General features: G+C 37.9%; 3 protein-coding genes across 3 annotated transcripts; 2 read left to right on the top strand and 1 right to left on the bottom strand.

Annotated features, from left to right (window-relative positions):
• Positions 1 to 1,142: 1,142 nt before the first annotated feature.
• Positions 1,143 to 2,671, bottom strand: cdkn1ca (cyclin dependent kinase inhibitor 1Ca). The gene is made up of 3 exons (XM_081359093.1): positions 2,035 to 2,671; positions 1,819 to 1,906; positions 1,143 to 1,614 (listed from the first exon to the last, which is right to left on the bottom strand). Coding segments are annotated over exons 1-3 (627 nt in total). The 5' UTR covers positions 2,573 to 2,671; the 3' UTR covers positions 1,143 to 1,613.
• A 2,771-nt stretch (positions 2,672 to 5,442) lies between these two features.
• Positions 5,443 to 18,253, top strand: trpm5 (transient receptor potential cation channel, subfamily M, member 5; the record flags this gene model as incomplete). The annotated part of the gene is made up of 26 exons (XM_081389576.1): positions 5,443 to 5,469; positions 6,886 to 6,953; positions 7,035 to 7,176; positions 7,289 to 7,469; positions 7,552 to 7,718; positions 8,458 to 8,635; positions 8,725 to 8,789; positions 8,913 to 9,098; positions 9,187 to 9,283; positions 9,388 to 9,506; positions 9,597 to 9,935; positions 10,013 to 10,156; positions 10,543 to 10,666; positions 11,529 to 11,674; positions 11,749 to 11,861; positions 11,960 to 12,058; positions 12,165 to 12,426; positions 13,860 to 13,978; positions 14,059 to 14,191; positions 14,262 to 14,436; positions 15,435 to 15,603; positions 16,069 to 16,247; positions 16,432 to 16,564; positions 17,373 to 17,445; positions 17,764 to 17,854; positions 18,011 to 18,253. The coding sequence occupies 26 exons, from the start codon at positions 5,443 to 5,445 to the stop codon at positions 18,121 to 18,123; spliced, it is 3,642 nt and encodes a 1,213-aa protein (XP_081245702.1). The 3' UTR covers positions 18,124 to 18,253.
• A 3,897-nt stretch (positions 18,254 to 22,150) lies between these two features.
• Positions 22,151 to 26,066, top strand: LOC308704898 (proline-rich protein 5-like; the record flags this gene model as incomplete). Its single annotated transcript, XM_081389573.1, has 8 exons — positions 22,151 to 22,248; positions 22,966 to 23,046; positions 23,124 to 23,172; positions 23,276 to 23,344; positions 23,437 to 23,517; positions 24,529 to 24,669; positions 24,740 to 24,839; positions 25,819 to 26,066. 8 exons carry the CDS (start codon positions 22,151 to 22,153, stop codon positions 26,064 to 26,066), a joined length of 867 nt encoding a protein of 288 aa, XP_081245699.1.
• Between the last annotated feature and the right edge of the window lie 41 nt (positions 26,067 to 26,107).

Raw genomic sequence — 26,107 nt, 5'->3', positions numbered from 1 at the left:
AATTACATGCAACTAAGCCTCAACAAAATACTAATTCTAAGAGTAAGTACATGTAGTTGCTTAATATTACTCAGTACTTAAATTTATAATTACACTGCAACAATGACACCTTAAAATAAAGTGTAACCCACTTTTTTAAGGTATCCTTTTTACAGTGTAATTATACATTTAAGTACTGAGTAATAATATGTAACTGCATGTCTATTTATAGGTTAGGAATAGGGTTTGGTTTAGGGTTAGTTGCATGCAATTATAGCCTACACCATTTATAGGCTAATTACTAACTAGGCTACATGTTACGTGAAACAAGGACACAAAAATAAAGTGTTAGCTAATATTTTATTTGACATTTGATAGCCTATTGCTGTTATTCGTCATTTAAAATATAGACATGTAGCTTAATTAAAGAGCTATTCGTTTAAGTAGAAATAATAACCTGGTAAAATTGAACGAAAGTTAAATTTTCAACAACAACAACAAAAAAATAAATATCCAACTGGATAGGCTACAGCCTATTCCAGTTTTAACTTAAATAAAGTTTTAGCCTACCTATTTTGCTCACAATTACATTTCAATATATTTTATCTATACAGTTTTTGTTCTCGTTTTTTTCCATTAGCTTTTCCCCTAACTCGATGACATTATAAAGATCTGGCGTGTGGTGGTATCTATAGTAAATGCTATTCACGGATAGTGTGTGTAGGTGGGGGGAGGGGAGGGGAGGCAGGTGGTTGGCGTGTAAATAGAAGGAGCCCATTTTGTTCGAGTCTTGGTAAGTGTTTCATTAGCGGGATAGCTGAGAGGGTGCTGAAAATGAAGGTCTTATGTGGACAAAGCGGGGTTCCAAGGGCACCTGCCTCCTTCATTATGGAAAGAAAATGGCATTTAAATCCTCCCTATAGCACGCAGCTGCCCGCATATCCCTCCCCACAAACACTGAGGGCGGAACAGCTGAGTCCCTCCTGTTTAGAGGCCAAACTCTACTCTTTTTGTCACAGGCAAAATGTTGACGCCTCAAAAGCGTATAGGGCAAATTATTATTATTATTTTCTTCTGCCGTTTACCCACATCCCATGATCCACACAGTAATGAAATCACCTATATGTGACTTTGACAAGAACACACGTGAATACGACCAGGTTAGCAAAAATATAATTTAATTTACACTTTGATTCAAAGGTACAACGTGAGCTACAGAATATATTTTAACAAACACGGCTCAGAAACATTCTTTGCATGATGCTGCATACAAAACTTAAATAAAACAACTTAAAATATGGCCGAAATAATTAAAAACAATAACAATAACTGTAAATAATAGAATAGCCGACTATTGTGAACATAAATAAAATAAGTTAGTATATTTAAAAAAAAAAAAAATCAAAAACAAAGTATTGCTCTAGTCTATTTAGAGCAGTGTGGCCTAGCCCGCTACACATGTGGAAACAAAAGAAACATAAAATTGCACCGTTTAGACATTGTAACACTGCAACAAAGTCTCTGTATTGCTACATATGTTCAGAGAGAGAGAGAGAGAATGTCTCTCGTCCCCTTGTTTTCTTTCATCCGCTCTGCAGATAAACACAGGAGGACTGATGCATGGAGTGCAAACATCTGTAAAGCAAAGACAACGACAAAATTAACATTTGTTCCACAGCAAACAGCAGCTGTACACTGGCGACAGACATTTAAATGGAGGTGAATTAAACCGAATAAGTCGCCGATCACTTACACGTTTAATGCAATCAGTAGGCTAATAATAATTGTTATAATCACAATACTAATGCAATGATATAGACAGTTATAGTGGATACGTACCATCTTATTGTTTTGCGTGGCGTGACTTCAATGCTGGTGGGTTCATCCTGCTTGGACTCCAGGGTCCTTTTTCTTTTCGGGAAGAAGTCTGGTGGAAATCAATGTTATGTGTCGTTAGACATGTTTCGCTGAAGATCACATTTAAAAAAAAAAAAAAAAAATCGAGACACTTAAGTTGTCCGTTATTTTTTATGTATATCGTTTCAATGCATTTACCTGTAATTTGCGGCGTGCTGTTTCTGGGGGCCTCTGGGAAGAGTGACCTCTTTCGCCTGTTTCTGAGGACTGAAGCGCGAGCTGGTTTTGAGTTGAGTGCACCAGAGAGGTTCTCCTGGTTAAGCTCGCTGGGTCGACTTGGGCCGTCCGCGGATGATTCTTGAACTACCGGACTCCTGGAAATCCCGTGTAACCCACAGTCAGCAGCGCTGGACGCGTCTCCTGTTGCGTTAACAGACGCCGCGGCGCGAGCTCTCTTATTTTGCACTTTATCCTTGTAGAAAAATGGCATAGCGTCCTCTGAAATCGCCTCCCACTCGTAATCTCCAGGCAAAGGCGAGTTGGTCTCAAAGTTAAAATTCCACCGGGTCTGGTCTCGCTCGGAGATCTCCTGGAGTTTGCGTTTCATTTCACAGTGCAGCTCCTCGTGATCTACGGGTCCGAAAAGGTTGCGGCAGACCTTTGTGCGGGCGAGAAGAGGAAAGGTTCTCCGTGCAACATGACGCTCCAGATTGCTTGATACGTCCACGTTTGCCATGATGCCTGAAAGTCAATGCCGCGAGCTGACGCTTGTTTAGCTCGTGTTGTTTGTAGTCTGTTTATATCTGAGCCGGTGGTTAAAGGCCAGCGTTTGTACGAGCAAAGGCCTCCGATTGGCTAGACGGACACCACGCCCTGTGTAATAAACCCCCCACCATCAACAATGTTTAGAAAACCACAGTCCGAAAATTATGGCCCATGCATAAAGGCCATGAAATAAATTATTGTTTCAGAAAAAGAAGAAGAAGAAGAAGAAGAAGAAAAAAAAAACGGAGTAATTTCTACCAATGTGTAATTTAGAATTATGTAGACCTCCTAATAGGCCTAAATAAAAAAATCATAGTCTCTCTATATTATTTATAATAGGCCTATACAATAACAATAAAAAAACATAACATATATATTAACAAAAACATAAATATTACAACAATATAAATTGTATTATGATATGAAATTAATATTTATTATTATAAACATTTGAATATTCCGAATAATTGGTCCCCTTGGGTTTAGTTTGAGGTCGTTATTATTATCTTCATTAAAAATGTCTGGCTCAGTATAAACACATTAATTAGCCTACTTCAATGCAAATTATAGTTTTGCTTCAAAGGAATCATCTATAAATGCTCCATTTAGTTCGACCTCGACAAATATTTAAAATGGTGTTTTCCAATGCCACAGTTTCAAGGCTTAGGGTTAGTCATAATTTGTTAAATGGGTGTTAATGTCGGAATGCAATATCGAAATCGAAATGACGCGCACAAATGTAAACATTGAATCTAAATCCAGTCAAAAATATTTCTAGCGCATTTCGGACGCATGTGGGCGGGGTCCACCAATGGCGCGAAAAACTCAACCAACCAACCAGGTGTGACTCGAGCGATGATGACGTCAGGGGCGTCCGCAAGATGGCTGCTGCTGCAAACGGACAACGAGAGGCGCCCCAATTTCCCCAATATATTATTAATTATATTATGTGCTAGTATAAATTTATGTGATATGTTGTCTTGTATGATTATTTACGGTTATGCTACTGTACACTCTTGTTCTGATCTGAACGAAATTCGAGAAACAACCCCCCCGGCGCAAACTGGCCTAACGTTAACTCGCAACGCCACCCAAACAAAAACATGCTAATTAAGTGTTACATAAATGATACGTTATCCAGAATGTATGTAAAGTTTCCAAAGATAATGTCAACATAAAAACGATCGCTGCACATCCAACTCGTTCGTTCTGAGTGAATGTTGTCTTCTGTCATCGCAACCCATTGCATATTAGCTGTAAGGTTCTGTTTACTGTTTATTCCACATCTGGTACTTTAGCCTAATATGTAAAGTATAACATTCCACATATGATACTTTACATATATGATTTTCCAGATAAAAAAATGTTCTTAATTTGATCAAACCTAATGTATAACTTCGCGTTTTTAAAGGAATAGTTCGCTTTAAAATGAAAATTCTGTCATCATATACTCACCCTCATGTTGTTTCAAACCTGTATGAATGTCTTTCTTCTGCTGAACAGAAAGGAAGATATTTAGAAGAATGTCAGTAACCAGGCAGTTTCTGGGTCCCATTGACTTCCATAGTAGGAAAAAATATATACTATAAAGTCCATGGGACCCAGAAACTGTCTGGTTAATTACATTATTCTAAATATCTTCCTTTCTGTTCAGCAGAAGAAAGAAATTCATACAGGTTTGAAACAACATGAGGGTGAGTATATGATGACAGAATTTTCATTTTAAAGTGAAATATTCCTTTAAGTGCAGTTGAGATATGCTGCCTAGTAGTCAGATGGCTATTTTGTATGGCGTTATACCTACAAAACTGATTTCAGACCAGCTTCATGAGATAACAACAGCCCGTTGTAAATTTGAACCGATTTGAGCACATTATAAAGACGACCTCTTCGACAGTCTTCTTGATCTTCGTGCTCAATTTTCCTTGGAGTTGCTGACACCTAGTGGTTGATTCGAGTAACTGCAACTGTTAGAAAACTGGAGCCTAACGTCAGATACACTTCAGTTGGTGACAAAATACATTTTCACAAGTAATGTAAGACATTAACAGGCAAAGCCATTTTTTGATTTACGGGGTTTTTGAGTTATTTAACCTTCATAACACGACTTCTTTCAAACTAGTAGAAAGTAAACATCCAAAAATAGACATTTAGGCAAAGTAGGCTATTTGCACTTGTAGCCTACCGGTAGATTTCAATTACAATAGCCTACACATCTAATAAAATGCCGCTTTCTCTAAACACGTATTTTCCTCAAACTGAGTCAGAAATCTCCACTTCTGTAGCACTTAGGCTACACAAAACTTTCCAAATTTATTCCCATTTAGGCTACTGTATAGGCCTATTCTGAGGATTTTTACAGAGGGGTTAGTTCATAGTCTATCCTATATCATTCGCCTGATTTATGCCATATTCTTAAAACATGGCTTTTTTCTGAATTCTGAAAAGTATTAAGAATCTTTTTTTTTTTTTTTTACAAATCAACAACCGTTTTAATCACCACGTTTAATTTTAGCCAGACCTCCAGGGCATTGTAAGCTGTCAAACTGTTAACAATGTCAAAAAGTCCAAAGCAAATTAAATATAGGAGAAAAAAATAATAGTAAGCATGGAAATGAATCACTTATTTTGAAGATATTTTCCTGCTGGAATGTTTATGGTGGAGATCGGAGGAAGGCAGGTAGCCTAAGTGGTTAGGCATAAGCAGCGGTTGGTTAGGGAGTGGTTTTGTCCGAATAAACCTCCTGATTCACTTCCTGGTGGCACTCCAGAGCTGCCCAAGCCTGTTGTGGCCTGAAATAAGCTCAGAGGATCCAAGAGAGAAACCAACATCCAGATATCATGCTGGGGCAACAGGATACTCCTCTGGTAAGTGAATTCTTTCAGCGCAAAACCTGGCGTCAGATTGCTGGTCATTTCTGTGAAGTTTATACATTGCTAAACAGTTTCTCAAAAATACTTTTATAGTAAAAGATGTAAAGATGCAATCAAATAAATAGCAAATATTTTATTTAAGGCAATCATTTTGATTGTTAAGTTTAGCATGTCAAATTATTATTCATATACCTCCACAGCCATCTATGTTTCTGAAATTTCAAGGTAATGGTTTCATTGGTTTAATTTTGTGAATTGAATGAATTGACTTTTTTTCAAGTACAAGAATTGGACTCTGAAATAAATATATTAAGAGATAAAGCGACAATTTAGTAGAAAACATTACATAATCATAACATCATTAATTGACAAAGTGTTCCATTCATTGTACTGCGAGTTTTTAGAATATTTGTTTCCTGATGGATATAATGTAATTTCTGTGTGTCACCTTTAATGCAAATAATTGTGTTTGTGTGCTGTCTTTCCTATGGTTTTTTCATCTCTCATACACTCCATCCCTTTCCCTAGTCAAATCATGGGCAGCTCCTGCAGCTCGCCACACAACCACACACATCAATCATGTTTGCATAAAAGTCATTGGTACTTTTCAATAATCAACACCTGGCGACCTCCTCCAAGAATCAATTTAACATAATCCTTTTATTTATTGTTAAAACTACTTTTCAATGACTGCTGGCTGACTGAGTAATTGCATGTTTACTGATCAAACCAGATGGAAATGTCTCTTGTTTGAGAACAATGAAATGAATGGCAACCATTAGGAAATTGGAGGTTTCACAATAAAAAGGGCTGGCATTAAGCAGGTAAGGTGGCAGTTACACCTGAACCTGATGGCATTTGGATAAAAAACGAATTGATTAAAAAAAAAAAGACATGAATCAAATCTGATTACATCAATCACATGCTGATAACCTCCTGAAATGTTTTTATAGCATTGCATTTCAGTTCCTGACTGCTTTTACTATGACTCTTTCGAATCACTGTTGACTAGGCTGCAAATAAGTCCAAGAGGACAAATGCATAGAGAACCTCTGTGGATGATCAATTTTGCCTGCTATCAGTAAACAATTATACAAGGGTGTTTTATTATGCACATTTCCATATTCAAATCCCATACAGTCTGTCCAATAAAGTCTAAATTTTCTGTTTTGTCTTTCACCTTTCTTTCTCGCTGACTCTTACTTAACCTCGGGTTGGTAAAAATCAGGTCAGTTTCCCAATTCATGTGTTGCTCGGCCTTTACCTGGAGGCAGGGAAAGTTTGCATGTGTGTAAAAGAAGAAAATGAAAATTGCTTCTGCTTTACATAAAGTTCCTCACTGAGCAGAGCAGCGCTCCTATAGCTGCACCTGAATGGTCTGTAATACAAATGCATTTTAATTCTTTCTAGGGTGTGTTACGGCAGGGCAGAAGGTGTCTGCAATGTGGGGAACTGTTGAGTGAGTCCAAAGAACACAGGTGAGACTGGTGGCACGACTTATCACCAATAAATACTTAACACAGTTCAAAATGCTTGACCTTTTCTGTCACTATTTGCAGTTCTCCAGTGGGATGTCGCTGTTACAACCCACTTACAGAGTCCGCTGTTCATGCTGGAGAGAAGAGCAATGAGAGAACCCACTGGACGGCCGGACGTTTGGGAGATATTGATTTTGTCGGTGTCAGTCGGACCAAGGGCAAGGTACACAAGGACAGACTTTTACAAAATCATTTTGTTTTTACTCAGAATCATCACTGTTCTTGATGGGTTTAAGCTTGTGCACATTATTCACAGACTTCATTTGTCAGTCCAGTTTGTCAGGGTCACCAGCTCCACAGATCCAGCCGAAATCTATGAGATTTTGACTAAGCAGTGGGGTCTGGCCCCTCCTCATCTGGTGGTGGCACTAATGGGAGGTGATGAAGTGGCTCAGCTGAAGCCCTGGCTGAGGGACACACTTAGGAAAGGCCTTGTGAAGGCGGCACAAAGCACAGGTGGATTATTTATTGTTCATTAAAAACAGAAATCATAATCTCTTTTTGATTGTCACAGATCTCTGACCCTTGACCTACATAGGGGCGTGGATCCTCACCAGTGGTTTGCGTTTTGGCATCACCAAGAACCTTGGTCAGGCCGTAAGAGACCACTCTCTAGCGAGCACTTCCTCTAAGGTGCGAGTGGTGGCCATTGGAATTGCTCCCTGGAACATGATTCAGAACCGAGATCTGCTGCTGTCTGCAAAGGTGGGGACTTCTAAAGAGATTGGGGTGAATGCAGGTTCATTGGTCCAATCAACCTGAACTACCCCAACATTTTGATGTTTTCATTTATCTCATATAATTTAGTTGCATGGAAAAGGCACGTGGACTTTTTATTATGCAATAGAGAGCTGCAGAAATGAGTCCTATAAAACCTGGAAATCAGTTAGCATTTTTGCACTTAGTTCCATTGTCCCGAAGTCAATAGGTTTTTTATATGAGTAGTAGTGAGTAGTGAACAAACACAAACTGCAAACTGTAAACACACACACCCAGAGCAGTGGGCAGACATTTTTACTGTGGCGCCCCGGGAGCGATTGGGGGGTTAGGTGTTGTTTCCTGCCTGTAGTGAGAATCAAACCCGCAACCTTCGGGTTACCAGTCTTACTCCCTAATCATTAGATCATGTCAGATCCTTTGTGGTGGTGGTGACATTGAAGTCACTCTAGTGTTTATAGCTTTTTAATTATGTAGCCTTCAAAATTCACAAAAGTTGTGAGAATTATCTTGATGAACAAAATGTGGAAAAAATCATAAACGTTTGTTGGTCACAGGGCTTATTTTCTGCATAAAATTCATATTGGCTTTTTGTTGAGGGAATCAGGGTGATGCTAACTTCCGGGTCGGCCTACAACTCCAACTATATAACTTCATTAATAATTTAATGTTTACTTTATATGAAAACTTTGTTTAATTTTTCTAAATTTTGAATTTTTTTATTTAGCCTGATCACCCAGCAACATACCCGTATGAGGATCTTCCCCACGGTGCAGTGTATTCCCTGGACTGCAATCATTCCCATTTGATCCTGGTGGACGAGGACCCTCAGAGACCTGGAGCCACTGGTGAGATGAGAGTCAGGATGCTCAAACACATCTCTCTGCAGCGCACGGGATATGGGGGTGAGTTAAGACTCAATATGTTTTCAACCGTCTCTCCGGTTTCTGTCTTCTCGTGCTCTGAGATTCAAATGAATCCATTGTTCTAACAGGCACAGGCAGTATAGAAATCCCAGTTTTGTGTCTTCTGGTCCATGGAGAGCCAAGGATATTACAGGTCACTCTTAACATTTTATTAATAAAACATATCTAATGAATTGATACTGTATGTTATAAGTGTTTTATTGTGGCGTGTTGTTTTCCCAGGTTGGTAATTTCCACTTTTATTCCCGTCTTACAGAAAATGTACAAGAATATTCAGAATTCAATACCCTGGCTGATTTTAGCTGGCTCAGGAGGAGTCGCTGATATTTTAGTGACCCTGATGGACAGAGGATGTTGGGATGCTGAAATGGTCCAAGAGCTGTTGACAAACACCTTCTCTAAGGACCTACACAGCACTGAAATCACTTCCTGGGTCAAACTGGTAATGGACTACTTTTGTTTTATGATATTTAGATAGGTTTTTTGTTTTAGATTATATATAGTGTAAAGTCTTAGATTTTGTCTATTAGATCCAGAGAATATTGGACTACGGTCACCTGCTGACAGTGCATGACCCAGAACAGGACTCTGAACTGGACACAGTAATTCTCAAAGCCCTGGTTAAGGGTGAGGAACCATTATATTATACTAACTAAAGCAAACAACTAAGAGCAATTCTGTATATTGATGTTGGTGAGTCTGTAATTGTTCTTGTCTTTGCCTGGGCTCAGCGTGTAAGAGTCAGAGTCAGGAAGCGCAGGACTTCCTGGATGAGTTGAAACTGGCTGTGGCCTGGAACAGGGTGGACATTGCTAAGAGTGAGATCTTCAGTGGAGATGTGGCATGGAGTGTAAGAATTAAACAATATTGTTTTGTGCGTTTTAAATGATCAATACTTGTTATGGCTTCTTAAACACAATATCTATTTATTCTCTTTTAGGCGCAGGACCTGGAGGAGGTGATGATGGAGGCAATGATAAATGACAAACCTGACTTTGTGCGTCTGTTTGTTGATAATGGTGTGAACATAAACGAGTTCCTAACTTATGGCCGTCTTCAGGAGCTCTACTGCTCTGTGTCCGAGAAAAACCTCCTTCACACTCTGCTCCTGAAAAAGCATCAGGAGAAACAGGCTCATTTGGCCAGCAAACGGATGTCAGGACACCCCTACACTGAACCAGGTGACCGCAGGCCTCGTTTCACCTTCCATGAGGTCTCCAAAGTCCTTAAAGACTTTCTTGATGACACCTGTAAGGGTTTCTACCAAAAACTTCCAGCGGTGAGTGGGCCTTTAACATGCACTTACACATAACACACCATGCTACCATTCTGCTATATTATGTGTATCTGCTGCAGGAGAGGATGGGGAAAGGCCGTCTTTTCCACAGCCAGAAAAACCTCCCAGACATGGACCGACGTTGTGAGCACCCTTGGAGAGACCTCTTCATTTGGGCTATTCTGCAGAATAGGCAGGAAATGGCTAACTACTTCTGGGCCATGGTGGGTCAATAAACCAACATGAGCGATAAGCTCATTTTCATGAACTAAGTCCATTTGTGAATAAATGTGAATTGAATTTGCATGTTCACAATTTGTTCTTTAGACCTTATCAGAAGCTATAACCTAAGTCCAATTGATTGCTAGTCGAGTAACACACTTGACTTGACCTCAGTTGGGTTTACAGATCAAACTTTACAAGGGTCAATAAACGAAGGGCAATTTGCATGAAAAAAAGTCCTGATAAGCTGAGAATCAACACTGAATGAATTCACTGCTTGTCTTTGCATTCTTGCAGAGTAATAATTGTGCTTATTTCTACTTTATGTACAGTACTTATTCAATGCGTTATTTTACATTCGTCTTTAATAGGCATTTGTGTGTTTTAGGGCCCGGAGGCCGTGGCAGCTGCTCTGGTGGGCTGTAAGATCATGAAGGAAATGGCCCATCGGGCTACTGAAGCAGAGTCTGCTCGCAGTATGAAGAATGCCAAGTATGAGCAGTTTGCTATGGGTGAGAATCACACAAATACCAACCACAGACTCACTGCAAGTGGAGAACCCAAACAGTCAAACATTTCAAGGGTCAGTTCACCCAATAATGATAATTCTGTCATTCTTTACTCACCTTCATGTCATTCCAATCCTGTGTGGCTTATTGTCTCCTGCAGAACATAATAGAAGATATTTTGAGAAATGTCTCAGAAATGTACCATTTGTCCATACAATGGTAACCAAAATTTTTGGTTACCAACATTCTTCAAAATACCTTCTTTTATATTCTGCAGAAGAAAGAAGGTCATTAAGGTTTGGAATGACATGAGGGTGAATAAATGATGAAAGACTTCATTTTGGGGTCATTTACTCACCATCATGTTTTTCTAAGCTTTTATCTCCATAATACAAAAGATGATATATTGAAAAATGTTGAGATATTTCTCAAAATGTCTAATTTTATGTTTGGCAGAAGAAAGAAAGGAATGGCATATGGGTGAATAAAGTAAATGATAACAAAATGTTCATTTTTGGGTGAATGCTGAAAAATCCGGTATTGCTGGTCACCAGCATAAGTGTTTTTGACATGCTGGGACAAGCTTCACCAGCTCAGTTGTGCTAGAGAATAGCATGACTATTCTGGTCCACTAGTTAGACCAGCAATAGACCAGCATAAACCAGCCTGGACCAACATGGAATTCATGCTGGTTTATGCTGGATTTTTCAGCAGGTTTAATTGCACATTAAGAGCAGCGTTAGGTTGAGTAAATTACACAAAAATGTTCTTTTCTGGTTAAACTATTTCTTTAAGCTGTGTGAAGAGCCTATATCAACTGTAACTACCAGACTGCTCAGTTCTGATACCTGCACTATTCTGACAGATCTTTTCAGTGAGTGTTATTCAAACAGTGAAGACAGAGCCTATTCCCTCCTGGTGAGAAAAACACGCTGTTGGAGCAAAGCAACCGTCCTGAATCTCGCCACTGTTGCAGATGCCAAATGCTTTTTTGCTCATGATGGTGTCCAGGTAACAGCATTATTCTTGCATTTTCATGCCAGCCTTATCCCTATGATCAACTTTACGTGGATTGTCTTGCACAGGCCCTGCTGACCAAAGTCTGGTGGGGAGCCATGAGGACAGACACTGCCATCTCTAGACTTGTGCTCACGTTCTTCATCCCTCCCCTCATTTGGACCAGTCTCGTCAAGTTCAAGTGGGGATGTTTGTTGTTATTAATTCCATGTATGGCGTTTAAATCGATTTGTTGATTCATTGAGCATTATGAGCATATAATGTGTGGATGTGTCACAGTGCAACGGAACAAGTGAGCAAAGGTGATGGGGAGCCGTTTGACGAGCTGGACAGTTTGGAAACAGAGCGAGCCTTGTTGCTCACAGACGAGGACCCAGCGTAAGTCTCTATTTCATACTGGAATAGATACAAACTACAGTAAAGCTTAAGTATCCTTTTAAAGAACTCGTTTTTAAAGAAGCGTTTTCATCTTTTTTCCCCTCAGTGCCGTTGAAGGTGGCGGTGACCCTGCAGTGCAGACCTGCAGTGCAACCTTCATTCATGTTGTGCTGCGACGGTGGAATCGTTTCTGGAGTGCTCCGGTCACTGTGTTTATGGGGAATGTCATCATGTACTTTGCCTTCCTCATTCTGTTCAGTTACGTGCTCCTCCTGGACTTCCGGCCCCCACCACCGAACGGCCCATCTGCAGCTGAGATCATCCTCTACTTCTGGGTCTTCACCCTGGTGTTGGAAGAAATCCGACAAGTAGGACTAAATGTCTATGGTCTATGATTTAACGTGTGTGTGTATGTTTACGCAGTCTTGTATGGTTCTCTTTTGATACGGCTTATAGAAGAGGTTGATCTATCCAAAATTACCAGAAACATAATTCTAGAATTCTAATATAATGATTCCTCAGAATATGTAAAGCAGTGTTGTTATTGTTAAGTAAAATATAAAAAAAAAATTATATATATATATATATATATATATATAATGACATAACAGAATATTCTAAAACTACTACTAAATAACAAAATTAATAAAACTTCAACTAAAATCAAGATGAAATATAAAAGCTCATTTAAAATATTGATAAATACTATAATAGTAATAGAACAGCACAAGGTTTAGCAGAGTTTTTCACATATTTACTCTTACAGGGTTGTGCACCATTAAGATTTGAATAAGGAATGACTTATAAATTCAAAATTGATTTGAACTGAAGTAGTGAACAAGGTGCAGAACTGTAATTTCTGTACTTCAAATGTAGATTTTTAATAATAATACAATTCATTGTCCAGTATAAATTAGTGTTAATTGTATTTAAAAAAAGTGCCTTTCAAAAGTCTAACAGTCTGAGCTTATGACTTAAAAATACAGTATAAAATGCGATTTAACAGACCACAACACATTCATCACATTCACTCAACAGTACAATACAATATGCCATTTATAATATAGTACAATACACTACAGGAAAATGCACACAATATATACAATACACAATACAATACTAACTATGAACACATACAGGGTGGAGTGTATGGGTTTATCTGAAATAACAGGTACAAATGCAGTTTGGCAGTAAAGTGGCCAGTGTGCTCAAGCAGCTGAACAAACAGTGCCAACAAAAATGGGAGACGGGTTAAGGAGAATATCCAATTCTGGGAAGTTCTTTATAAGAGCTGCGGCTCAGGGGAATATACTGTTTTTGTTCTTGTTTTGATGGATCTGAAATGATCATTTGAGGGTAGAGATTTGAAAAGATGTGGTGACCAGGATGTAATCACTCACTGGTAATCTCACCTACCAGACTCTTACTCATTGTGTGAGTCCTGGAGGAAAGGTAAATGACAGCCAATGATGGGTTCTTTCTGCTGGGTGCCTAATGTGCAAAGGTGTGGCTTCTTCATGTGTGATGATACTAAATAAAAATGGATTATGGATGAGGACAGATTCAGTGACAGAGGTGCATAACTGGTTCATCAGGACTAAACACTTTGCATTTTAATCAGTAAATTATTTGCTGAGACCTTTTTTATGTTATTTTGATGGTCTTAAAGGAGGATTTTAAGGGGTTGATGGACCTCCTGAAGTCCACAACCTTTCTTTTCTGTTTTGAGTACAACACAGTACAGTTGTATTGTGAAAAGCTGCTATTTAATGTATGATATTTGACACTCTCTGATGCACAGAGTTTCTTCACGGATGAGGACATGAGTATTCTGAAGAAGATGAAGCTATATGTGGAGGATAACTGGAACAAATGCGACATGGTGGCCATCTGTCTCTTCGTGGTGGGATTGTCATGCAGGTATTTTGATCAAATAGTGCTGTTTTGTGAGCAGCATTAAGAGTAGCATTGTGCTAATTTTTTATTATTTTTGTCTTAAGAATGGCCTCAAGCACCTATGATGCTGGACGAACTGTTCTTGCTTTGGACTTCATGGTTTTCACCTTAAGACTCATTCACATTTTTGCTATTCATAAGCAACTTGGGCCTAAAATCATCATTGTGGAGAGAATGGTAAAAATCATTTAAAATGAAAAACTATAGACAGAACAAACATCTGTTTAACCCCATTATGATTTTACAGATCAAGGACGTGTTTTTCTTCCTCTTCTTCCTTACCGTGTGGCTGATAGCGTATGGAGTGACGACACAGGCGCTTCTGCACCCCAACGACCCGCGCATCGATTGGGTCTTCCGCAGGGCACTGTACCGCCCGTATCTCCATATATTTGGACAGATTCCTCTAGAGGAAATAGATGGTACACTATATATTCTTTATATGTTCTTGCATTGATAAAGACTTTTTTGTAAGCAGTGTTATTTTATTATTATTTATACACTATTATTGTATTTATCAATATTTTTAATAGGCTTTTATTTGTATATTTTCAGTTTTCATTTAAATTTCTGTTTAAATTGTAGTAATTGTTTATGTGATTTTGACATTTTTGTTATTTTTAAAAATATATTTCTTATAAGTTTTAGTAATTTTAGTACTTCAACTTGTAGACTATTTGCAGTTACTTGCAAGTGCAATATTTCACATTTTTAAACTTTTTAAGTTTGAGTTTTTTCGTTTATTAATATTTATATATAATCTATAAATAATATAATTTTTTATATATTTAAAAGTTTTAGTTAAAGGGATAGTTCACCCAAAAATGAAAAATCTGTCATCATTTACTCACCCTCAAGTTGTTCCAAACCTGTATGAGTTTATTTCTTCCGCTGAACCCAAAAGAAGATATTTTGATATTTTATATATATATATATATATATATATATATATATATATATATATATATATATATATATATATATATATATATATTATTATTATTATTATTTTATTTTTTTTTTCTCCATATCATGGAAGTCAATGGGGTCCATCAACTGTTTGGTTACCCATATTCTTCAAAATATATTAGTTTGTATTCAGCAGAAGAATGAAATTCATACAGGTTTGGAACAACTGGAGTGTGAGTAAATGATAACCAAATGCTCATTTGTGAGTGAACTATCCCTTTAACAATAACAACACTGGTTTGAAGTAAATACCAGAAACAAAATTGACTAGATATCAATTTAATAGTGTTTAATACTTAATCAATGGTTAATTTCATGCTCAGTGGGTCTAGTCACACACTTTCTGTCAACATTTGTTCTTTCATCTAAATGAATTTGTAGTTATTAGACTTGACCTCTAGGTGGAGCTATTGCAGCTTATTTTTGACTATATTTCTCCATATCTTCACAGCGGCAAAGATGTCAGACGATAACTGCACTACTGATGTGCAGGAGATCATCTTAGGGACTCTGCCACCCTGTCCAAACTTATACGCCAACTGGCTGGTCATTCTGCTGCTCGTCATCTATTTGCTGGTCACAAATGTGTTGCTGCTCAACCTTCTTATTGCCATGTTCAGGTCAGAGTTCAGCTAATACAAAACTGGGAGATTCTGTTTGGAGATTCTTGACTGTGAAAAAGTAAAATCCAATGAAATTTTTTTTTTGCACTTTTCGGTAAAATTTCGATGTTCCACTTTACACATTTTGATAACTATAAATGACTTTGCACCTACAACTAACTCTCATTAGAGTATACGTAGACTGTCTGCTTAATATCTGCTCACATTTTATACTTTTAAAAGTAACTTTGCAACCCGAACCCTAACCCCTAACCGAACACTCAAAATAAAGTGTAACCTAATTTTCCAGTAAAGATGGGTGTGCGTGTGCGTGTGTGTGTGTGTGTGCGTGCGTGAGTGCGTGCGTGCGTGCGTGCGTGCGTGTGTGTGTGTGTGTGTGTGTGTGTGAAAATACAATTCTTCTCATAAACAATGTCACAAAATGCTATTTGAAATGCAACCAAACATGTCACCTCTCCGCAGCTACACCTTCCAGGTGGTGCAGGAGAATGCAGACATCTTCTGGAAGTTTCAGCGCTACAACCTGATTGTTGAATACCACAGCCGCCCGGCACTAGCCCCACCCTTCATCATCATCAGCCACATCTCTCAAGTTCTCCTCAGCCTCGTCAAAACGACAGAAAACAACCAGGATCTGCTGGGTAAGGAAGTCGTCACACTGACTGTGCACTTCCTGTACAGATTATTTAGATAATTCATAATATTTCTGATGATCAATCAAACTCCAGTCTACAGTGTGCAATTAAAGCAGTGGCCAAGGAAAAGCAAAGATAATTTAAAGAATATGTGGTTGAATGTTTGTTCCTCTATTCTTGTTGTGGTCAGAGAGGGAACTACCAGCTGGCCTGGACCAGAAGCTGATGACATGGGAGACGGTGCAGAAGGAGAACTACTTGGCTAAACTGGAACGAGAGCATAGGGAGAGCAGTGGAGAGAGACTCAGATACACTTCCTCTAAGTGAGTCACATTTAAACGCTATACACATATGAGATGGATTTGGATTTGTATAGCACTTTCCACAATACTTTTTGTTTCAAAGCAGAGAATTCTTGTTTCAGTGTTATAATTTAGGAAGTATTCTGTTACCAGCCAAAGATAAGTGTATCAAAGTAATGTTCATATGGCGGTAATATAGAGCTATAATATAGTATGTAGAAATATAGTAGTTAAGCTAACAAAATGAACATGTTAGGCAGCGATTACTACTTGCGCTTGTAATGATTGTGATGCAAGGATAGTATAATATGTGAAAGTTTTGCGTGTCGATCCAAAGTTGCCATAATCTGACGTAATTGTCGGCGTCACCTGAAAACATTGCGAAGGTTGGATCCAAACTGGAGCTGGCGCAATTTGTGGTAGAAACCTGAGGTAAAAACAGGGAAGCAAAAGGAGAGGAATTAGCATAGCTGCAGTTCATAGCATTTTAGGCAATGTGTATTTGGCACTATTTCAATTTCAAGTTTATGAGAAGCATTAGGTGAATGCTTGGCTAAAGAGATGTATATGATCTAGATTTAAACACAACATCATCAGGAAGGCTATTCCAGAGTTTACGAGCCAAATGCGAAAGGGCTCTACCTGCTTTAGTAGACAAAAGTCCAGAGTTTTGTGTCCTTAAAAAGATTGTGATGGACTATATTTTATAGTCATAAAATGTATCATTAACACATTATCTTATATTGAGATTTCTGCTACAGGTAAGTCAATGCTGAAGGAGTGTATGAACAACTATTATAATCTACTTTTTACATGTGTCATTTTATAGGGTACAGAGTTTGCTGAGGTTGGTTGGGGGTTTCAAGGATCAAGAAAAGCGAATGGCAACAGTGGAGACTGAGGTGAAGTGAAGGAGTAGCTGCTGACTTAAAGTCACCATGAAATCAAAATGGACAAATCTTGTTTTATTTTAATGGAATACTGCAGTATTTATTATAAAATGACCCTCGTGATCTTTACCACAAAGATCCAATGATTCAGTGGATGATGCCAATGGATCTTTTATTTTTCGAGAAGCTGTTTCACTCTGATATACATCACAATAGGGAAGAAAAGACTATCGCAACTTCCGTTTCATGTCGACTTTAATATCTGTTGAGATTCCTCATTTAAGTTCATGTTGCCAACTGACTTTACTGAACATGTACGTTTATCTGTAGGTGAGGTATTGTGGAGAGGTGTTGTCTTGGATTGCGGAGTGTTTCCACAAAAGTACTCTGAAGTGTGACAGAGACGTGCCTATAGCCCCACGTGAGGCTTCCTTTATTATGTTGCCCTTGCTCATATTGTGTGTTCTTCCTTATCTTTGGATCTTATTTGTTCTCTCTCTTACTCTGAGTGTCTTCTTTTCATTGTCTCCCAGTCTTTGTCCTCTCAAGTAAACACTACACTACCTGTGTTTCACAGGGTCCAATGCCATCAGCTCCAGAAACCTACAACCACAGGAAGCCAAGAGACAGCAGCCATCAGGACCTTCAGGATATGGTGCCGAAAAGAAACTGCCTTACATTGATCAGTGATCTGGCTATATTATTATGCTTTTTTTAATTATTTAACTAGAAATAGGATATCAGTTGTTATAGTATGTCATTGTTATTGAGACTCCAGGCAATGAAATTAAAGACAAAATCTGTGCAGATTAATACTTTGATTTTACCGTGATTTCCTTGTACATTGTTCCTACACCTCTTGTGTGGCTATACAGCACTATATAATAATTATCATTATAACTTTTACTATACAAATATAACAATATTTTTTTTCAATGTATAATTTGGAAATGCACTTAAAGTAATTGAAATAGTGTAATTGTCTTTCTAGTGAGAATAATATTAGATTTTTCTTTGTCCTATTTCAACACCTGGCACAATTATTTCAGTAAAATTAACATTTTCAATTGAATTACCATTTAGGAATTATATGAATGCTACAGTGTGACCTCTTGACAACCTCATTTCAATAGACTAAATGTACTGTACATGTATACACTACCATTCAGATATTTGTGGTCGAAACGTTTTTTTAATGTTTTTTAAAGAAGTCTCTTATGCTCAACAATGCTGCATTTATTATGACCGCCGCTAGCGTAGCTAGCGAAAGCGGTCATATAGGGATTGTCAAAGTTGTTTTTTTTTTTTTGTCAATCTGAATTTTCCGTCAACGATACCAGGGACACCGAAACACCGGGGAACATGAAATTTGGTGGGCATGTAGCCCCACTAGACTTTTACGGAAAAATTTCGTTTGGTCCCCGGGGGCCACTCCCCCCCCACCCCCCCCCCCCCCCCCCCCCCGCGCTGGGCCCCCCCAAACCCAAAAAATGCAGTTTTTCCTAAATAACTACTTGAACCGTGGCACCGAGGATGAAGAAATTTTTATGGTATGTTGGTCTTAAGGGCCCACATCAACCTAGCCCATAATCACTCATTTGTGATTTGCGCCCCTCCCATAAAAAATGAAAATGCAATATTATTATGCTTTAATCGCCCCTATCTTCAGTGGAGATGTTCAGAACTGCACCATATTTCATGTGTATGATTAACTTGACATCCTCTGGGGGTATCCTCTGCTAAGTTTCGTAGAATTTCATCCATGGGGGGGTATAAAATAAATTCATTTATGTGCACATTTAGTGACTGTACACTCATCGGCCTGTAGATGGTGCTGTTGAGCGAAGGGTTGCTGGTTTAGGATGATACTGTCACACACACACATGCAGGAATACAAACAAACGCAAGCATGCACACACACTGACATCCACACGCACAGACACACACCCATACAAATCCACATGCACAGACACACACACACAAACACACACATGCGCACACACAAACACACACACATACACACACAGAGACAGACATGCACATACTACTACTTTTTTTTAGGTATATACATAAACACGCAATACAGCCAAATTGCTCCACGTCATTTATTTTTGTGGAAAGCCAATGCAGGCCTGAGCGGCGGTAGGGATGCAACGATTAACCGATTTCACTATTAACCGCGCTTTAATTCGTCACGGTTAATTAATCGTAAAGGCTCCACAACACCGCGTTTGTGTTTCACGGAACGGAAATGTTGCATCTTGCGCAAAATGAAAACATTATAAGAGCTTATGAGACACGGAGCACGGAACTAGTTCATATTTTGGGCGAACGTGAACTGAACGTACTGTATTACTGCCTGATGAACGTTACTGTGAACTCGTTCATTCTGGTCTGTGAACGCCGTGCTCTCAGTTTAACTTCCTTCAATAGAGTGCCAGATTTCTAAAGAGCCTTCCAGGCGAAAACACAGCTAAAACACACCATAAACCGGCCTTAATATGTAGCGGGAAAAAACACCCAATCTGGCAACACCAGCCACTACTGATTCTCTTGTTCGATCTCGTTCATCAAAATGAACAAATCTTTTTTCGAGTCATTTCGTTCATTTAAGGGGCTTTAAATGTTATACTATTAACTGCAAAATTCCCAGAACATATCCACCTCTGCAATCTTTATCATATTCTGAATTAAGAAATCATTATAATGCCGTCAAAAATCGTTTACAGGAAACATCAATAATTACTTTACCTTCAGAGTCTTTCGTTCATTTGTCACGTGACAGGCGCAATGAATGGATCGTTCATGAACGACTCATCACTTACGTTAAATCAAAACAAAAAGCAGCAAGGAGTCGTCGTATTTAAACCAGTTTTATGACAAGGTCGGTGAGGATGGGAAACAAACATCTGACGCATAGCTTCAGTGTTAAAACTGATAAAATAATTGTCTGTGGTTCAATATGGGCTGTGGCAATCATTTTGAAAAATGAAAAAAAAAAGCATGGAAAAAAAAGAACTATGAACTAGTTCAAAAGGCTATTTTTATTTTTATTGTTATTTATTTTCAGTGTTAAAGTAAGTCAAAAATCTTTTTTTTTTTTTCACTTTTCTTTAATTCCAAAGAGAGAAATGGACTTGTTTGTTTGTATTATTATTTTGTGGTGTATTATTTGGTTGCTGAGCAGCAATAAATAACACTTTAAAATATAAGGAGTTTTCGTGTGATTTTATAAACTAATAGTGTTGTGAAATTAATGAATGCAAAATAATCGTGATAACCGTGAAACCGTGATTATTCCTCAGACTATAATCGTACCAACAAAATCTATAATCGTTGCATCCCTAAGCGGCGGTCATATTTTGTACCGCCATGCGGTACATCTAGTTTAATCAAAAATGCAGTAAAAAAAAACAGTAATATTTGAAATATTATCACAATTTAAAATGACAGTTTTCTATTTGAATATATTAATAATAATGTAATATATTTGTGATAATATAATATATAATATAAATATAATAATGTAATATTTTTATTTTATTTGAATATAATGTATTTTTTCTGTGATGGCAAAGCTGTATTTTCAGCATCATTACTCCAGTCTTTAGAGTCACATGATCCTTCAAATCATTCTAATATGCTGATTTGCTGTTCAAGAAACACTTTCTTATTATTATCAATTTTGAAAACAGTTGGGCTGCCTAATTTTTTTTTTTGGAAACCATTTTTTGTTCAGGATTCTTTGATGAATAGAAAGTATAAAAAAAAAATAAAAAAAAAAGCATTTACTTGAAATAGACTTCACTTTTATCAACTTAATGCAACCTTTGCTTAATAAACGTATTATTATTATTATTTTAATTCATGCTGACCCCAATCCTTTGAACAGTAGTGTATAGATATTCTTATCATCCTTGAGAGTGTAAACATCACACTGTTTCACACAGGAAAACACTGATTATTCATTATCAAGAATGACCAATACGTTCTCATAGCTAATGAATCAGTAACCAGTTGACTAGGCAAATTTACCCAGTGTGCGCAAGGGAAGTCAGAGCTAGCCTCAAGGGAAAACAAGGATTTTGAAAAGTCTTGTTTTCAGTCAGTATACCAGAACTAAGAGCACACATTCACTCTGTGTGAACCCACAGTGTTTTTTTAAGAAGACAAAAGATACTCTTCTAATGTCATACTCGTTTCTGCACTGTGATGGACAGGCTCGGTATGTATTATATTTATTTTGTTCCTTTATTACCATATGTGGGACAAAGTTTTCTGTTCCAGATATTTGACTAAATCTATAATACCATACACTGTTTTTGTAATACTTTATAGTTTGATGTAACATTGGTTGAGAATAAAGGGGGGGAAAACCGTCCAGTGGGAAACTGTATATATCTCACAACAATATAATTATATATTAATGTGAGACAAAAGATCTGCTCAATGTTGCCTTTATTTCATACAGTGTCGCACGTTCTGATTTGTCCGAGTTATTCGCATTTCTGGGTCAACATATTTTGTCAGAAAATTTAGTCTTATCCAGTAATCCCTAAAATCAGAGGGAAAATGTATAGATGAATGACACTGATGTAGTAGCACCAAACCCTGGTTGTAAGCCTAAACTTGACAAAAACTGTAAACTTGTCCCTCAAATCTGATTGGTACCGGTATGTTGTTCCAGTATCAACAAGGATGTTGATCCATGTTGCACATGGGGAAATCAGGTTCTGCATACAGTGTCAACAGGAAAATGGGGGTGAGAGAAGGAGAACATGACCAGGACATGACCCAGATCAGACTCAAGCCTGGGTATCATTGATCCTCGCACATCCTCAGCATGTGCACAGTCCACTGCACCACAACTCTAGCTTATTTTATTCTTACTGTATTGTAGTTCTTATTGTTTTCTAATATTATTTTGCTGTATCATTGCTTTTGTGCCAGATCCTAAAATGAGATAAGATACAAAGTGTTGAGTTGATTTGAGGTTAATGAGTGAACCGGTGTAAACAGAACAGGACAGTTAGTAACAGGAAGTTGGTGCACCACATGAAGTTCTCGAACAGTGATGTGTCAGATCCACCTGTCTACTTTCACACAGCTCTAAAAACCTGGAAATGGCCTGGTGTGAACTGACATAGCAGTCTGTAATGTTGCAAGGCTGAGCTATGAAAAAGAGAGTTCCTTCTTTGCACACTTTGCAAGCTCCATCCACCTACACCCTCCAGCAGGGTCCCAGCATTGCTCTATTTTTTTACATGTTCATTTTCCTTCTTAAAGGCCAAAATCACATTGCACATGCAGACCAACGCCGGCAGTCACCAGATTACGGCACGTCACTTTTTTTAGAGATTGTAAGTCCGAAAAAACAAGCTCAAACAGACTCCGACAGGGATAATCACACTAATCCGTCAAAACATAACCAAGTGTCTGTTGCCTTTTGTCAGCGTAGTGTGAATTTGCCTTAAAGGTTCTTGTATTTCTTTTGGCTTATTCAAATGTTCAATAATGCTGTTTGTTCTTTAGTATCTCTGCTGCTGTTATTAAGGTGTTCAAGGGAGAGGAACTACAGCCGAATGAGCTGTACTCTTTGAGTCAAAATACCAGGTATAAACACTTGATGAAGTCACATTTAAAAATGCGTAATAACTACATTAAGCAGTTGCTTGCTTTCATCCATGCAGGTGGCTTCTAAGGGCGGACATGGGCTTCTTTATCAAAGAGTATTTCCAGGTGTCAGTTCCCAAAAACATGACTTTTTTTGGTTAAAAATAAAATAAATGGATTACTGGTAGAAGAAAAACATGCTGATATTGCTTCACCTGATTGATTGCAGAATCAGATTTTGACCAAAGGTCTATCAATCATTTTGGATGAGATTCAAAAGCATGAAGGTGAGACTCTAGTGGATCTACTGTGTGTGCGTGAGTGTTTATCATGAAACAGACCTTTAACGTGATCCTTTTTTTTCCCCTAGGAGAGTCTGGAGAGAGACAGCTTTTTGTTTTGGCCCAGGTGTGGGACAGATTTTTCTCTGAGATTCTGCCTACTTTACAGGCTATTTTATATCCTCTGCAGGTAAATCTGTTTGTGAGCTTGGCCTTCCCTGTCTAGAAAATATGTTCCAACACTTACGCGAGGTCGGAACTGGAAACATCAAATGTGTCCGGTTGCACATATCAGTCACAGATTAACCTGAAATGAGTTTCACCTTTTAAACTTTAAATCCAGATTCATGAGAAGCTGTAAGGGTATTATATACAATACCGTTCAAAAGTTTGGGGGCTGTAAGATTTTGTTGAAATGTTTTTGAAAGAAAACACATGAATTTTGTGTCTGTGTGTGTAATTTAGACACATATGCAAGTGATTTACTCGCAATGAAGAGGGTCTGTGTATTTCTGTAATGAACATGCAAGATGTTGTTATCCAAGGTCGTAACTGTCTTTGATTGACCATCAGTTATTTTGACATATTTATTTTGAGCACAGTTAGATCACCGAGGCAGACCAGTAATATGGCCTTTTATACATGTCGATACATGTCTTAGTTGTGCATCTGTGAAGTTTGAAGCTAGAAATGGAAAGTGTTTTACAGTCCTCCATCTCGTGGGCTGACGACGACTACTGGATGTTGTGGGACAAAGTGATTGACTGGGGAGATTCCACGCCTGATTAAATTTGGGAGAAGGATGTTGATTTTTTTTTTTTTTTTTTGGAAGGTTGTTATGCTGCTGCTATGAATGCGTGTCCCGTGTGGGCATTCACAGATCAGGTAGAGAGCCTTTCAGTTGCTGCGGTTGATCCCGTGTGATAATGATATCTGTGATAGGATAAACTCATGCTGCAGGTAAAACAGTCAGCCGCCAGATCATCTTCTCTGCGCCTGAAGACCTGCTGATCCCCAATACTGTACTCTTAGAATAAAGAATTTAGAATGTAAAGCCAGAAGCAAAGAAACAGGAAGTATTACATCTACTTTAAAGAAGGATTCTAAATAGAGTTTAGTGTCTAAACTTCCTGTTTAGTTATATTGTGGTATATTTTGATTTTGCATGAAATGTATTCAGTGTCTTTCTCTTTGTATGCAGGGGCAGGAGTTGACAGTGAGACAGATGACTCTCCTCGGCTTTAGGGATCTGGTCCTAATGAAGCTTTCTCTGGGTGACCTGCTGTGCAAGAATCGGTCTCTCATCCCAGCATCCATCACACAGATGCTCCTTGTGCTACAGGTGAATGTTAACTGCAAACCCATCTATATAACCATCTCTATTATTCATGTCTGTTCTTATTTATGTGTAGGGAATTCAGGAATCAAGAGGCCCTTCAAAGGAATATTGCCAGCTTGAAAGTCTGGTGGCGCTAGTAGTCACACCCTATCTATGGAACTGCAGGCACACAAGTAGGAAAACCAACATTCATTGTAGTTTAATCTGTTTTGTTGCCATCTCAAAATGCTTTCACATTAGAGTGCTGCAGGGATGTTGTATTTTTGTTGGCCAAAGCCCAGAAACGAGTTAGCATTTTAGCACTTCTAGTTATATCGCCCCCGAAGTCAATGTTTTTTTTGTTAATGGATTTTGGTTAAAAGCCTGAAATAAGGTCTGTTGTGAACACAAGCTCAAGATATTTGCATGCCTAATTGTACGACATACAACACACCCTGTTATATATAGTAATAGTATAGGGTATGGTAATATGGCGAATGTAGTACGTCTGTATTTTATTCATACAACATAGAACATTGTGTTTTTTTAGCAATTGCATAACTAAAAAATAAAAATACCTATTCAAGAGAGTGAGATTTCAGATGAAGCCATTGTATTCATTCAGATTTGTAAAGCTGAATCAACAATTCAGAGAAAAATGAATTCAGTGATATTTCAGTATCTATACAGCTTATATTATAAAAATATCATATATATTTTATTTTATTAGCTTATTTTTATATTTTCAGTTTTTTATTTTAGTTTTAGTAATGTTATATGCTTTTGTGATTTTATTTCTAATTAGATTTATTTTTATTTCAGTTTTAAACATTTTTAAAACAGCTTTAACATAACCATTTCAACTGTTGCTATGGCAACATTTCTGATTTTTTTTTTTTTTGTAAAGATTTTCAATCTTCTCACACAAAACTATCACATGACTTTTGAAGTCCATGTTTTACTCATTTTGCATTCACTTTCATTATGTGTTAAAGCGTGTCCCATGGTATTTTTTTTATTACATTTTGTGTTCCATGTAATGAAGTCTTACAGGTTTGGGATCATGGGATATGAATAGGAGTAAATAAATAAGATAATTTTCATTCTGGGTGAACCATCTCTTTAAAGCAAACAGACTTTACCTTTGGCTGTGACTTTCTCACATTCTTCTAGGCTGCACTGAAGCTGAACAAAGCACTACAAGAGCACACCCGAGTCATCCTGAGATAAGGATAACTCATTACATCTCTGAAGGCTCTTTGCTGTCCCCTGTATTAGAACAGGAAGGGGAGGTGTACCTAGAGCGAGTGGGGAACCTACGCCGCCACAGCGTGACAAATGCTCATTCTGACATTCAGCTGCTCACTGTTACTAGCAGAATGTATTCTGGGATGGACGACAGCTGTGAGACCATAGATTGACTAGAAGAACACATCTCTGAAATCTGCCACGTTATGAAAGC

The sequence above is a fragment of the Scardinius erythrophthalmus genome (genome assembly GCF_964197995.2).
Source record: "Scardinius erythrophthalmus genome assembly, chromosome: 2".
Taxonomy (NCBI): Eukaryota; Metazoa; Chordata; class Actinopteri; order Cypriniformes; family Leuciscidae; genus Scardinius; species Scardinius erythrophthalmus.
This window is presented reverse-complemented; position numbering and strand designations above follow the sequence as displayed.